Source organism: Oncorhynchus mykiss, chromosome 11 (assembly GCF_057628025.1).
Source record: "Oncorhynchus mykiss isolate SJ-2025 chromosome 11, ASM5762802v1, whole genome shotgun sequence".
In the NCBI taxonomy this organism is placed as follows: Eukaryota; Metazoa; Chordata; class Actinopteri; order Salmoniformes; family Salmonidae; genus Oncorhynchus; species Oncorhynchus mykiss.
Genome location: NC_143032.1, coordinates 87,184,927 through 87,199,316, shown reverse-complemented (window position 1 = coordinate 87,199,316; position 14,390 = coordinate 87,184,927). Strand labels below are relative to the sequence as shown.

Here is a 14,390-nt window from a genome sequence, read left to right as displayed (position 1 = left end):
GCTATCCCTGATCTAACGGTTGGTACAGAACAACGCTGCTGTCCCTCCTGATCTAATGGTTGGTACAGAACAATGCTGCTGTCCCTCCTGATCTAACGGTTGGTACAGAACAACGCTGCTGTCCCTCCTGATCTAACGGTTGGTACAGAACAACGCTGCTGTCAATTCTGATCTAACGGTTGGTACAGAACAATGATGCTGTCCCTCCTAATCTAACGGTTAGCACAGAACAGCGCTGCTGTCCCTGATCTAACGGTTGGTACAGAACAATGCTGCTGTCCCTCCTGATCTAACGGTTGGTACAGAACAATGCTGCTGTCTCTGATCTAACGGTTGGTACAGAACAACGCTGCTGTCACTCCTGATCTAACGGTTGGTACAGAACAATGCTGCTTTCCCTGATCTAACGGTTGGTACAGAACAACGCTGCTGTCCCTCCTGATCTAACGGTTGGTACAGAACAACGCTGCTGTGCCTGATCTAACGGTTGGTACAGAACAACGCTGCTGTGCCTGATCTAACGGTTGGTACAGAACAACGCTGCTGTCCTTCCTGATCTAACGGTTGGTACAGAACAACGCTGCTGTCCCTGCTGATCTAACGGTTGGTACAGAACAACGCTGCTGTCCCTGATCTAACGGTTGGTACAGAACAACGCTGCTGTCCCTCCTGATCTAACGGTTGGTACAGAACAACGCTGCTGTCCCTGATCTAACGGTTGGTACAGAACAACGCTGCTGTCCCTCCTGATCTAACGGTTGGTACAGAACAACGCTGCTGTCCCTCCTGATCTAACGGTTGGTAAAGAACAACGCTGCTGTCCCTCCTGATCTAACGGTTGGTACAGAACAACGCTGCTGTCCCTCCTGATCTAACGGTTGGTACAGAACAACGCTGCTGTCCCTCCTGATCTAACGGTTGGTACAGAACAAAGCTGCTGTCCCTCCTGATCTAACGGTTGGTACAGAACAATGCTGCTGTCCCTCCTGATCTAACGGTTGGTACAGAACAATGATGCTGTCCCTCCTGATCTAATGGTTGGTACAGAACAATGCTGCTGTCCCTGATCTAACGGTTGGTACAGAACAACGCTGCTGCCCCTCCTGATCTAACGGTTGGTACAGAACAACGCTGCTGTCCCTCCTGATACAACGGTTGGTACAGAGCAATGCTGCTGTCCCTCCTGATCTAACGGTTGGTACAGAACAACGCTGCTGTGCCTGATCTAACGGTTGGTACAGAACGCTGCTGTCCCTCCTGATCTAACAGTTGGTACAGAACAACGCTGCTGTCCCTCCTTATCTAACGGTTGGTACAGAACAACGCTGCTATCCCTGATCTAACGGTTGGTACAGAACAACGCTGCTGTCCCTCCTGATCTAATGGTTGGTACAGAACAATGCTGCTGTCCCTCCTGATCTAATGGTTGGTACAGAACAACGCTGCTGTCCCTCCTGATCTAACGGTTGGTACAGAACAATGCTGCTGTCCCTCCTGATCTAACGGTTGGTAAAGAACAACGCTGCTGTCCCTGATCTAACGGTTGGTACAGAACAACGCTGCTATCCCTGATCTAACGGTTGGTACAGAACAACGCTGCTGTCCCTCCTGATCTAACGGTTGGTACAGAACAACGCTGCTGTCCCTCCTGATCTAACGGTTGGTACAGAACAACGCTGCTGTACCTGATCTAACGGTTGGTACAGAACAACGCTGCTATCCCTGATCTAACGGTTGGTACAGAACAACGCTGCTGTCCCTCCTGATCTAATGGTTGGTACAGAACAATGCTGCTGTCCCTCCTGATCTAACGGTTGGTACAGAACAACGCTGCTGTCCCTCCTGATCTAACGGTTGGTACAGAACAACGCTGCTGTCAATTCTGATCTAACGGTTGGTACAGAACAATGATGCTGTCCCTCCTAATCTAACGGTTAGCACAGAACAGCGCTGCTGTCCCTGATCTAACGGTTGGTACAGAACAATGCTGCTGTCCCTCCTGATCTAACGGTTGGTACAGAACAATGCTGCTGTCTCTGATCTAACGGTTGGTACAGAACAACGCTGCTGTCACTCCTGATCTAACGGTTGGTACAGAACAATGCTGCTGTCCCTGATCTAACGGTTGGTACAGAACAACGCTGCTGTCCCTCCTGATCTAACGGTTGGTACAGAACAACGCTGCTGTGCCTGATCTAACGGTTGGTACAGAACAACGCTGCTGTGCCTGATCTAACGGTTGGTACAGAACAACGCTGCTGTCCTTCCTGATCTAACGGTTGGTACAGAACAACGCTGCTGTCCCTGCTGATCTAACGGTTGGTACAGAACAACGCTGCTGTCCCTGATCTAACGGTTGGTACAGAACAACGCTGCTGTCCCTCCTGATCTAACGGTTGGTACAGAACAACGCTGCTGTCCCTGATCTAACGGTTGGTACAGAACAACACTGCTGTCCCTCCTGATCTAACGGTTGGTACAGAACAACGCTGCTGTCCCTCCTGATCTAACGGTTGGTACAGAACAACGCTGCTGTCCCTCCTGATCTAACGGTTGGTACAGAACAACGCTGCTGTCCCTCCTGATCTAACGGTTGGTACAGAACAACGCTGCTGTCCCTCCTGATCTAACGGTTGGTACAGAACAAAGCTGCTGTCCCTCCTGATCTAACGGTTGGTACAGAACAATGCTGCTGTCCCTCCTGATCTAACGGTTGGTACAGAACAATGATGCTGTCCCTCCTGATCTAATGGTTGGTACAGAACAATGCTGCTGTCCCTGATCTAACGGTTGGTACAGAACAACGCTGCTGTCCCTCCTGATCTAACGGTTGGTACAGAACAACGCTGCTGTCCCTCCTGATCCAACGGTTGGTACAGAGCAATGCTGCTGTCCCTCCTGATCTAACGGTTGGTACAGAACAACGCTGCTGTGCCTGATCTAACGGTTGGTACAGAACGCTGCTGTCCCTCCTGATCTAACGGTTGGTACAGAACAACGCTGCTGTCCCTCCTTATCTAACGGTTGGTACAGAACAACGCTGCTATCCCTGATCTAACGGTTGGTACAGAACAACGCTGCTGTCCCTCCTGATCTAATGGTTGGTACAGAACAATGCTGCTGTCCCTCCTGATCTAATGGTTGGTACAGAACAACGCTGCTGTCCCTCCTGATCTAACGGTTGGTACAGAACAATGCTGCTGTCCCTCCTGATCTAACGGTTGGTAAAGAACAACGCTGCTGTCCCTGATCTAACGGTTGGTACAGAACAACGCTGCTATCCCTGATCTAACGGTTGGTACAGAACAACGCTGCTGTCCCTCCTGATCTAATGGTTGGTACAGAACAATGCTGCTGTCCCTTCTGATCTAACGGTTGGTACAGAACAACGCTGCTGTCCCTCCTGATCTAACGGTTGGTACAGAACAACGCTGCTGTCAATCCTGATCTAACGGTTGGTACAGAACAATGATGCTGTCCCTCCTGATCTAACGGTTAGCACAGAACAGCGCTGCTGTCCCTGATCTAAAGGTTGGTACAGAACAATGCTGCTGTCCCTCCAGATCTAACGGTTGGTACAGAACAATGCTGCTGTCTCTGATCTAACGGTTGGTACAGAACAACGCTGCTGTCACTCCTGATCTAACGGTTGGTACAGAACAATGCTGCTGTCCCTGATCTAACGGTTGGTACAGAACAACGCTGCTGTCCCTCCTGATCTAACGGTTGGTACAGAACAACGCTGCTGTGCCTGATCTAACGGTTGGTACAGAACAACGCTGCTGTCCCTGCTGATCTAACGGTTGGTACAGAACAACGCTGCTGTCCCTGATCTAACGGTTGGTACAGAACAACGCTGCTGTCCCTCCTGATCTAACGGTTGGTACAGAACAACGCTGCTGTCCCTGATCTAACAGTTGGTACAGAACAACGCTGCTGTCCCTCCTGATCTAACGGTTGGTACAGAACAACGCTGCTGTCCCTCCTGATCTAACGGTTGGTACAGAACAACGCTGCTGTCCCTCCTGATCTAACGGTTAGTACAGAACAACGCTGCTGTCCCTCCTGATCTAACGGTTGGTACAGAACAACGCTGCTGTCCCTCCTGATCTAACGGTTGGTACAGAACAAAGCTGCTGTCCCTCCTGATCTAACGGTTGGTACAGAACAATGCTGCTGTCCCTCCTGATCTAACGGTTGGTACAGAACAATGATGCTGTCCCTCCTGATCTAATGGTTGGTACAGAACAATGCTGCTGTCCCTGATCTAACGGTTGGTACAGAACAACACTGTGGCCCTTCTGATCTAACAGTTGGAACAGAACAACGCTGCTGTCCCTGATCTAACGGTTGGTACAGAACAACGCTGCTGTCCCTCCTGATCTAACGGTTGGTACAGAACAACGCTGCTGTCCCTCCTGATCCAACGGTTGGTACAGAGCAATGCTGCTGTCCCTCCTGATCTAACGGTTGGTACAGAACAACGCTGCTGTGCCTGATCTAACGGTTGGTACAGAACGCTGCTGTCCCTCCTGATCTAACGGTTGGTACAGAACAACGCTGCTGTCCCTGATCTAACGGTTGGTACAGAACAACATTGCTGTCCCTGATCTAACGGTTGGTACAGAACAACGCTGCTGTCCCTGATCTAACGGTTGGTACAGAACAACGCTGCTGTCCCTCCTGATCTAATGGTTGGTACAGAACAATGCTGCTGTCCCTTCTGATCTAACGGTTGGTACAGAACAACGCTGCTGTCCCTCCTGATCTAACGGTTGGTACAGAACAACGCTGCTGTCAATCCTGATCTAACGGTTGGTACAGAACAATGATGCTGTCCCTCCTGATCTAACGGTTAGCACAGAACAGCGCTGCTGTCCCTGATCTAAAGGTTGGTACAGAACAATGCTGCTGTCCCTCCAGATCTAACGGTTGGTACAGAACAATGCTGCTGTCTCTGATCTAACGGTTGGTACAGAACAACGCTGCTGTCACTCCTGATCTAACGGTTGGTACAGAACAATGCTGCTGTCCCTGATCTAACGGTTGGTACAGAACAACGCTGCTGTCCCTCCTGATCTAACGGTTGGTACAGAACAACGCTGCTGTGCCTGATCTAACGGTTGGTACAGAACAACGCTGCTGTCCCTGCTGATCTAACGGTTGGTACAGAACAACGCTGCTGTCCCTGATCTAACGGTTGGTACAGAACAACGCTGCTGTCCCTCCTGATCTAACGGTTGGTACAGAACAACGCTGCTGTCCCTGATCTAACAGTTGGTACAGAACAACGCTGCTGTCCCTCCTGATCTAACGGTTGGTACAGAACAACGCTGCTGTCCCTCCTGATCTAACGGTTGGTACAGAACAACGCTGCTGTCCCTCCTGATCTAACGGTTAGTACAGAACAACGCTGCTGTCCCTCCTGATCTAACGGTTGGTACAGAACAACGCTGCTGTCCCTCCTGATCTAACGGTTGGTACAGAACAAAGCTGCTGTCCCTCCTGATCTAACGGTTGGTACAGAACAATGCTGCTGTCCCTCCTGATCTAACGGTTGGTACAGAACAATGATGCTGTCCCTCCTGATCTAATGGTTGGTACAGAACAATGCTGCTGTCCCTGATCTAACGGTTGGTACAGAACAACACTGTGGCCCTTCTGATCTAACAGTTGGAACAGAACAACGCTGCTGTCCCTGATCTAACGGTTGGTACAGAACAACGCTGCTGTCCCTCCTGATCTAACGGTTGGTACAGAACAACGCTGCTGTCCCTCCTGATCCAACGGTTGGTACAGAGCAATGCTGCTGTCCCTCCTGATCTAACGGTTGGTACAGAACAACGCTGCTGTGCCTGATCTAACGGTTGGTACAGAACGCTGCTGTCCCTCCTGATCTAACGGTTGGTACAGAACAACGCTGCTGTCCCTGATCTAACGGTTGGTACAGAACAACGCTGCTGTCCCTGATCTAACGGTTGGTACAGAACAACGCTGCTGTCCCTGATCTAACGGTTGGTACAGAACAACGCTGCTGTCCCTCCTGATCTAACGGTTGGTACAGAACAACGCTGCTGTCCCTCCTGATCCAACGGTTGGTACAGAACAACGCTGCTGTCCTTCCTGATCTAACGGTTGGTACAGAACATCGCTGCTGTCCTTCCTGATCTAACGGTTGGTACAGAACAACGCTGCTGTCCCTGCTGATCTAACGGTTGGTACAGAACAACGCTGCTGTCCCTGATCTAACGGTTGGTACAGAACAACGCTGCTGTCCCTCCTGATCTAACGGTTGGTACAGAACAACGCTGCTGTCCCTCCTGATCTAACGGTTGGTACAGAACAACGCTTGCTGTCCCTCCTGATCTAACGGTTGGTACAGAACAACGCTGCTGTCCCTCCTGATCTAACGGTTGGTACAGAACAACGCTTGCTGTCCCTCCTGATCTAACGGTTGGTACAGAACAACGCTGCTGTCCCTCCTGATCTAACGGTTGGTACAGAACAACGCTGCTGTCCCTGCTGATCTAACGGTTGGAACAGAACAATGCTGCTGTCCCTCCTGATCTAACGGTTGGTACAGAACAATGCTGCTGTCCCTCCTGATCTAACGGTTGGTACAGAACGCTGCTGTCCCTCCTGATCTAACGGTTGGTACAGAACAACGCTGCTGTCCCTGATCTAACGGTTGGTACAGAACAACGCTGCTGTCCCTCCTGATCTAACGGTTGGTACAGAACAACGCTACTGTCCCTCCTGATCTAACGGTTGGTACAGAACAATGCTGCTGTCCCTCCTGATCTAACGGTTGGTACAGAACAACGCTGCTGTCCCTCCTGATCTAACGGTTGGTACAGAACAATGCTGCTGTCCCTCCTGATCTAACGGTTGGTAAAGAACAACGCTGCTGTCCCTGATCTAACGGTTGGTACAGAACAACGCTGCTATCCCTGATCTAACGGTTGGTACAGAACAACGCTGCTGTCCCTGATCTAACGGTTGGTACAGAACAACGCTGCTGTCCTTCCTGATCTAACGGTTGGTACAGAACAACGCTGCTGTCCCTGCTGATCTAACGGTTGGTACAGAACAACGCTGCTGTCCCTGATCTAACGGTTGGTACAGAACAACGCTGCTGTCCCTCCTGATCTAACGGTTGGTACAGAACAACGCTGCTGTCCCTCCTGATCTAACGGTTGGTACAGAACAACGCTGCTGTCCCTCCTGATCTAACGGTTGGTACAGAACAACGCTGCTGTCCCTCCTGATATAACGGTTGGTACAGAACAATGCTGCTGTCCCTCCTGATCTAACGGTTGGAACAGAACAATGCTGCTGTCCCTCCTGATCTAACGGTTGGTACAGAACAATGCTGCTGTCCCTCCTGATCTAACGGTTGGTACAGAACAACGCTGCTGTCCCTGATCTAACGGTTGGTACAGAACAACGCTGCTGTCCCTCCTGATCTAACGTTTGGTACAGAACAACGCTGCTGTCCCTCCTGATCTAACGGTTGGTACAGAACAACGCTGCTGTCCCTCCTGATCTAACGGTTGGAACAGAACAACGCTGCTGTCCCTCCTGATCTAACGGTTGGAACAGAACAATGCTGCTGTCCCTCCTGATCTAACGGTTGGTACAGAACAATGCTGCTTTCCCTCCTGATCTAACGGTTGGTACAGAACGCTGCTGCCCCTCCTGATCTAACGGTTGGTACAGAACAACGCTGCTGTCCCTCCTGATCTAACGGTTGGTACAGAACAACGCTGCTGTCCCTCCTGATCTAACGGTTGGTACAGAACAACGCTGCTGTCCCTCCTGATCTAACGGTTGGTACAGAACAATGCTTCTGTCCCTCCTGATCTAACGGTTGGTACAGAACAACGCCGCTGTCCCTGATCTAACGATTGGTACAGAACAACGCTGCTGTCCCTCCTGATCTAACGGTTGGTACAGAACAATGCTGCTGTCCCTCCTGTCCCGAAGCCACTTCTGTGTTGTCTTTGCTGTGTGCTTAGGGTTGTTGTCCTGTTGGAAGGTGAACCTTCAACCCAGTCTGAGGTCCTGAGCACTCTGGAGCAAGTTTTCATCAAGGATCTCTCTGTACTTTGCTCCGTTCAGCTTTCCCCGCGATCCTGACTAGTCTCCCAGTCCCTGCTGCTGAAAAACATCCCCACAGACTGATGCTGCCACCACCATGCTTCACCATAGGGATTGCGCCAGGTTTCCTCCAAACGTGACACTTGACATTCAGGCCAAAGAGTTCAATCTTGGTTTCATCAGACCTGAGAATCTTGTTTCTCATGGTCTGAGAGTCCTTTAGGTGCCTTTTGGCAAACTCAAAGCAGTGCCTTTTACTGAGGAGTGGCTTCCGTCTGGCCGCTCTACCATAAAGGTCTGATTGGTGAAGTGTTGCAGAGATGGTTGTCCTTCTGGAAGGTTCTCCCATTTCCACAGAGACACTCTGGAGCTGTCAGAGTGACCATCAGGTTATTGGTCACCTCCCTGACCAAGGCCCTTCTCCCCGATTGTTTGGCAGAGTGGCCAGCTCTAGTAAGAGTCTTGGTGGTTCCAAACTTCTTCCATTTAAGAATGATGGAGGTCACAGTGTTCTTGGGGACCTTCAATGCTGCAGAAATGTTTTGGTACCCTTCCCCAGATTTGTGCCTCCACACAATCCTGTCTTGAAGCTCTAAGGACAATTCCTTGGTTTTTGCTCTGACATGCACTGTCAACTATGGGACCTTATATAGACAGGTGTGTGCCTCTCCAAATCATGTCCAATCAATTGAATTTACAACAGGTGGACTCCAATCAAGTTGGAGAAACATCTCAAGGATGATCAATGGAAACAGGATGCACCTGAGCTCAATTTCGAGTTTCATAGCAAAGGGTCTGAATACTTATGTAAAAACCTGTTTTTGATTTGTCATTATGGGGTATTGTGTATAGACTGATAAGGATTTTAAATTTTTTATTTGATACATTTTAGAATAAGGCTGTAATGTAACAAAATGTGGAAAAAGTCAAGGGGTCTGAATACTTTCCAAATGCACTGTACCTCATCAGTTTAACACGTGACATACCTCATCAGGTTAATGCGTGACAAACCTCATCAGGTTGACGCGTGACAAACCTCATCAGGTTGACGCGTGACATACCTCATCAGGTTGACGCGTGACATACCTCATCAGGTTGACGCGTGACATACCTCAACAGGTTGACGCGTGACATACCTCATCAGGTTGACGCGTGACATACCTCATCAGGTTGACGCGTGACATACCTCATCAGGTTGACGCGTGACATACCTCATCAGGTTGACGCGTGACATACCTCATCAGGTTGACGCGTGACATACCTCATCAGGTTGACGCGTGACATACCTCATCAGGTTGACGCGTGACATACCTCATCAGGTGGACGCGTGACATACCTCATCAGGTGGACACGTGACATACCTCATCAGGTGGACACGTGACATACCTCATCAGGTTGAAACGTGACATACCTCATCAGGTTGAAACGTGACATACCTCATCAGGTTGACACGTGACATACCTCATCAGGTTGACACGTGACATACCTCATCAGGTTGACACGTGACATACCTCATCAGGTTGACACGTGACATACCTCATAAGGTTGACACGTGACATACCTCATCAGGTTGACGCGTGACATACCTCATCAGGTTGACGCGTGACATACCTCATCAGGTTGACGCGTGACATACCTCATCAGGTTGACGCGTGACATACCTCATCAGGTTGACGCGTGACATACCTCATCAGGTTAACGCGTGACATACCTCATCAGGTTAACACGTGACAAACCTCATCAGGTTGACGCGTGACAAACCTCATCAGGTTGACGCGTGACATACCTGATCAGGTTGACACGTGACATACCTCATCAGGTTGACACGTGACATACCTCATCAGGTGAACACATGACATACCTCATCAGGTTGACACGTGACACACCTCCTCAGGTTGACACGTGACACACCTCATCAGGTTGACACGTGACACACCTCATCAGGTTGACACGTGACACACCTCATTAGGTTGACACGTGACACACCTCAGGTTGACACGTGACATACCTCATCAGTTTGACACGTGACATACCTCATCAGGTTGACACGTGACATACCTCATCAGGTTGACACATGACATACCTCATCAGGTTGACACATACCTCATCAGGTTGACACATACCTCATCAGGTTGACACATACCTCATCAGGTGAACACGTGACATACCTCATCAGGTGAACATGTGACATACCTCATCAGGTGAACACGTGACATACCTCATCAGGTTGACACGTGACATACCTCATCAGGTTGACACGTGACATACCTCATCAGGTTGACACGTGACATACCTCATCAGGTTGACACGTGACATACCTCATCAGGTTAACGCGTGACATACCTCATCAGGTTAACGCATGACGTACCTCATCAGGTTGACACGTACCTCATCAGGTTAACACGTGACATACCTCATCAGGTTGACACGTACCTCATCAGGTTGACACGTACCTCATCAGGTTGACACATACCTCATCAGGTTGATACATACCTCATCAGGTTAACACGTGACATACCTCATCAGGTTGACACGTGACATACCTCATCAGGTGAACACGTGACATACCTCATCAGGTGAACACGTGACATACCTCATCAGGTGAACACGTGACATACCTCATCAGGTTGACACGTGACATACCTCATCAGGTTAACACGTGACATACCTCATCCGGTTGACACGTGACATACCTCATCCGGTTGACATGTGACATACCTCATCCGGTTGACACGTGACATACCTCATCCGGTTGACACGTGACATACCTCATCAGGTTGACACGTGACATACCTCATCAGGTTGACACGTGACATACCTCATCAGGTTAACACGTGACATACCTCATCAGGTTGACACATGACATACCTCATCAGGTTAACACGTGACATACCTCATCAGGTTAACACTTGACATACCTCATCAGGTTAACACTTGACATACCTCATCAGGTTAACACGTGACATACATTGTGCACTTGTCTCATTTACTTGCTAAAATACACTCTGAACAAAACATTAGGAACACCTACTCTTTCTATGACAGACTGACCAGGTGAATCCAGGTGAAAGATAGGATCCCTTATTGACGTGTAGATGAAGAGGAGGAGGTTAAAGAAGGATTTTTAAGCCTTGAGACAACTGAGACATGGATTTATTATGTATGAATGGACACGAAAAACTGTCTCAGAACGGGGTATGGTAGTATGTGCCAGGCGCACCCGGTGAGTGTCAGGAACTGCAACGCTGCTGGGTCTTTTTCACGCTCAAGCGTTTACCGTGTGAATCAAGAATGATACAGTACAGTATTCAGTACAAACTCAGAACGTACGCTCTGACTGGTCTGTGTGTGTGTGGTGCGTGTACACGTACCCTGTCTGAGAGGTCTGGGTTGGCATGGATACTACACAGGTATTGGACCACATCCACGTTGCCATAGCGAGCTGCCACGTGTAGGGCTGTCTCTCCACTCTGTAACAGCAACACAGCATCAACACGGGTCGTTACTCCTCAAAAAAGCACCAGATCGACCCCCACCATGTCAGATCGTTATGAAATAATTTCTGTTGTTAGAAACAGATAAGAATTCCTGCAACATTATTTCTTTTAAATATATTTAGATTTTTTAAAATTAAGCTAATGGATTGCACTCAAACTGCCCTTTTTAATTTTAGGATTCATATAATATGTAATAAATATAGTACCTAACATCCGATTTGAACCAAACTTTTTAGTAACAGTGAGTTAGACATTGGAATCCAAAGGTCACACAACAGTTTCCCGTGTGCATCAAGAATGGTCCACCACATAAAGGACATCCAGACAACTTGACAGCTGTGGGAAGAGTTGGAGTCAACATGGACCAGCATCCCTGTGGAACGCTTTGGACACCTTGTATAGTCAACATGGACCAGCATCCCTGTGGAACGCTTTCAACACCTTGTAGAGACAACATGGGCCAGCATCCCTGTGGAACGCTTTCAACACCTTGTATAGTCAACATGGACCAGCATCCCTGTGGAACGCTTTCAACACCTTGTAGAGTCAACATGGACCAGCATCCCTGTGGAACGCTTTGGACACCTTGTAGAGTCAACATGGACCAGCATCCCTGTGGAACGCTTTGGACACCTTGTAGAGTTCATGACCTGATGAATTGAGGCTGTTCTGAGGGGAATAGGGAGAGTAACTAAATATTAGGTAGGTGTTTAATGTTTTGGTTGTTGGGGTGGATTGTTGTGTGGGGGGGCCTGGATGACTTTTGACCACTTATTTGTATTCCTTATGTCTTACTCATTGTTAGAAAAAAGTTTGGTTCAAAACGGATGTTAGGTACTATATAAATTAAAATGGACAATTTGGGTGCATTCATTTCGCTTAATTTCTCAGAGAACAAATTATATTTCAACAAAATAATGTTTCTAGCTCATCTGCTCTATTTCTAACTCCAGAAACCATTACAGAACAATTTAAATGTTGGGTGTCATGGCACAACACACACACAAACACAGTCCTTCTGAAGTGTAAACATCTAGGCACACCCACACCCACTCTGTGGTGAAACAATATTTTATTTCCATTGAAGAGTTCTGTGACGTAAAACACCAGTGTATCAGCTGATGCCATCCTGGCCAGTCGGTCGGCGTAGTGATCTAGAGAGGTGGAGAGGCACTGAGAAAGGAGGAGTGACGCATCTCCATCAGGGGGAGTGAAGCGTCTCTATCACAGTCTCCATGGCAACAGCAAATAAAGTAGATCAATCCAGGAATGATTGAACTCTGATGACTGAGCCTCCTGCCTAAAGGTAGTGTGTTAGGACTGTCGTACTATTGTATAAGCGTGTAACCGACCGTCATGGACGAAGACTGTCATGAAAATAAACATTAAAACCAAATTATTAAAAAAATATATACATTTACTGAACAAACAACTGATTGTAGACTAGATGGCCAGGCTTTCGTGTGACAAGTTGACTGGTAAACTCACAATGGCTGCCTGGTATTGTGATGCAATTACTTCCTTGGTAACGTAGAATGTTATTCAAATTATGTTAACTAATGTGGCTCATGCAATTCAAAGCATTTTTTGCAAAGTCAGATGAGTTGACAACAAATCACAGCTCATATTGATGGGCACACTTCCTGTTTTTACTATCTGCTTTGCTCCTCGCAACGGTTGCCAGTCCACCCATTATGACATCACTGACTTGAACGGGAAAATCATTCTATTCATGGCCAATTTACCGTCACCCAAAACTCCATGACTGTCACAGCCGTAGTGTGTGGGGAGGAAGGGGCGTGAGCCGCTCGAGGGGACTGATGGACTGACGGTCATGGAAGTGTGAAGTGTGTTGTGATCGTGGTATTCAGGGCCTGGTGTGAGTGTGGGGGGGATCACCTTATCTTGGACGTCCAGAGGGCAGGTCTTTTCATGCAGGAACCTGAGGGTCTCCACGTGTCCGTGTCTCCCTGCGTAGTAGATGGCGTTCGCTCCACTCTGAGGTTCAATGGGTACAGTCAGACACTGGGATGTGCAGCACAAATGGTTCAAATGGGCAACATGCGATTACTTAAGCTACATTAGAATGGTCTGTAGTGTGTCTGTTACTCACACCTCATCCCACCTCATCCCACCTCATCCCATCACACCTCACCCCATCCCACCCCATCATACCTCATCACACCTCACCCCATCCCACCTCACCCCATCCCACCCCATCATACCTCATCCCACCTCATCCCATCACACCTCACCCCATCCCACCCCATCATACCTCATCACACCTCACCCCATCCCACCTCACCCCACCTCACCCCATCCCACCTCACCCCATCCCACCTCATCCCACCTCACCCCACCTCACCCCATCCCACCTCACCCCATCCCACCTCACCCCACCTCACCTCATCCCACCTCATCACACCTCACCCCACCTCATCCCACCTCATCACACCTCATCACACCCCATCCCACCCCATTCCACCTCACCCCACCTCACCACACCTCACCTTATCCCACCTCACCCCACCCCATCACACCTCACCCCACCCATCACACCTCATCCCACCTCATCACATCTCATCCCACCTCATCACACCTCATCACACCCCATCCCACCCCACCCCACCACACCTCACCACACCTCACCACACCTCACCTTATCCCACCTCATCACACCTCACCCCACCCCATCACACCTCATCACATCTCATCCCACCTCACCACACCTCATCACACCCCATCCCACCCCACCCCACCTCACCACACCTCACCACACCTCACCACACCTCA

General features: G+C 49.1%; 1 protein-coding gene across 3 annotated transcripts in view; it reads right to left on the bottom strand.

Moving 5' to 3' along the window:
• dapk1 (death associated protein kinase 1) overlaps positions 1 to 14,390 on the bottom strand; it is a 201,073-nt gene that overhangs the window by 59,289 nt on the left and 127,394 nt on the right. For all 3 annotated transcript variants that reach the window (XM_036936596.2, XM_036936598.2, XM_036936597.2), the window contains 2 exons: positions 13,497 to 13,595; positions 11,472 to 11,570 (listed from right to left, as the gene is read on the bottom strand). In XM_036936596.2, coding sequence (XP_036792491.1) covers positions 11,472 to 11,570; positions 13,497 to 13,595 — 198 coding nt within the window. The remainder of the gene's footprint in view (positions 1 to 11,471; positions 11,571 to 13,496; positions 13,596 to 14,390) is intronic.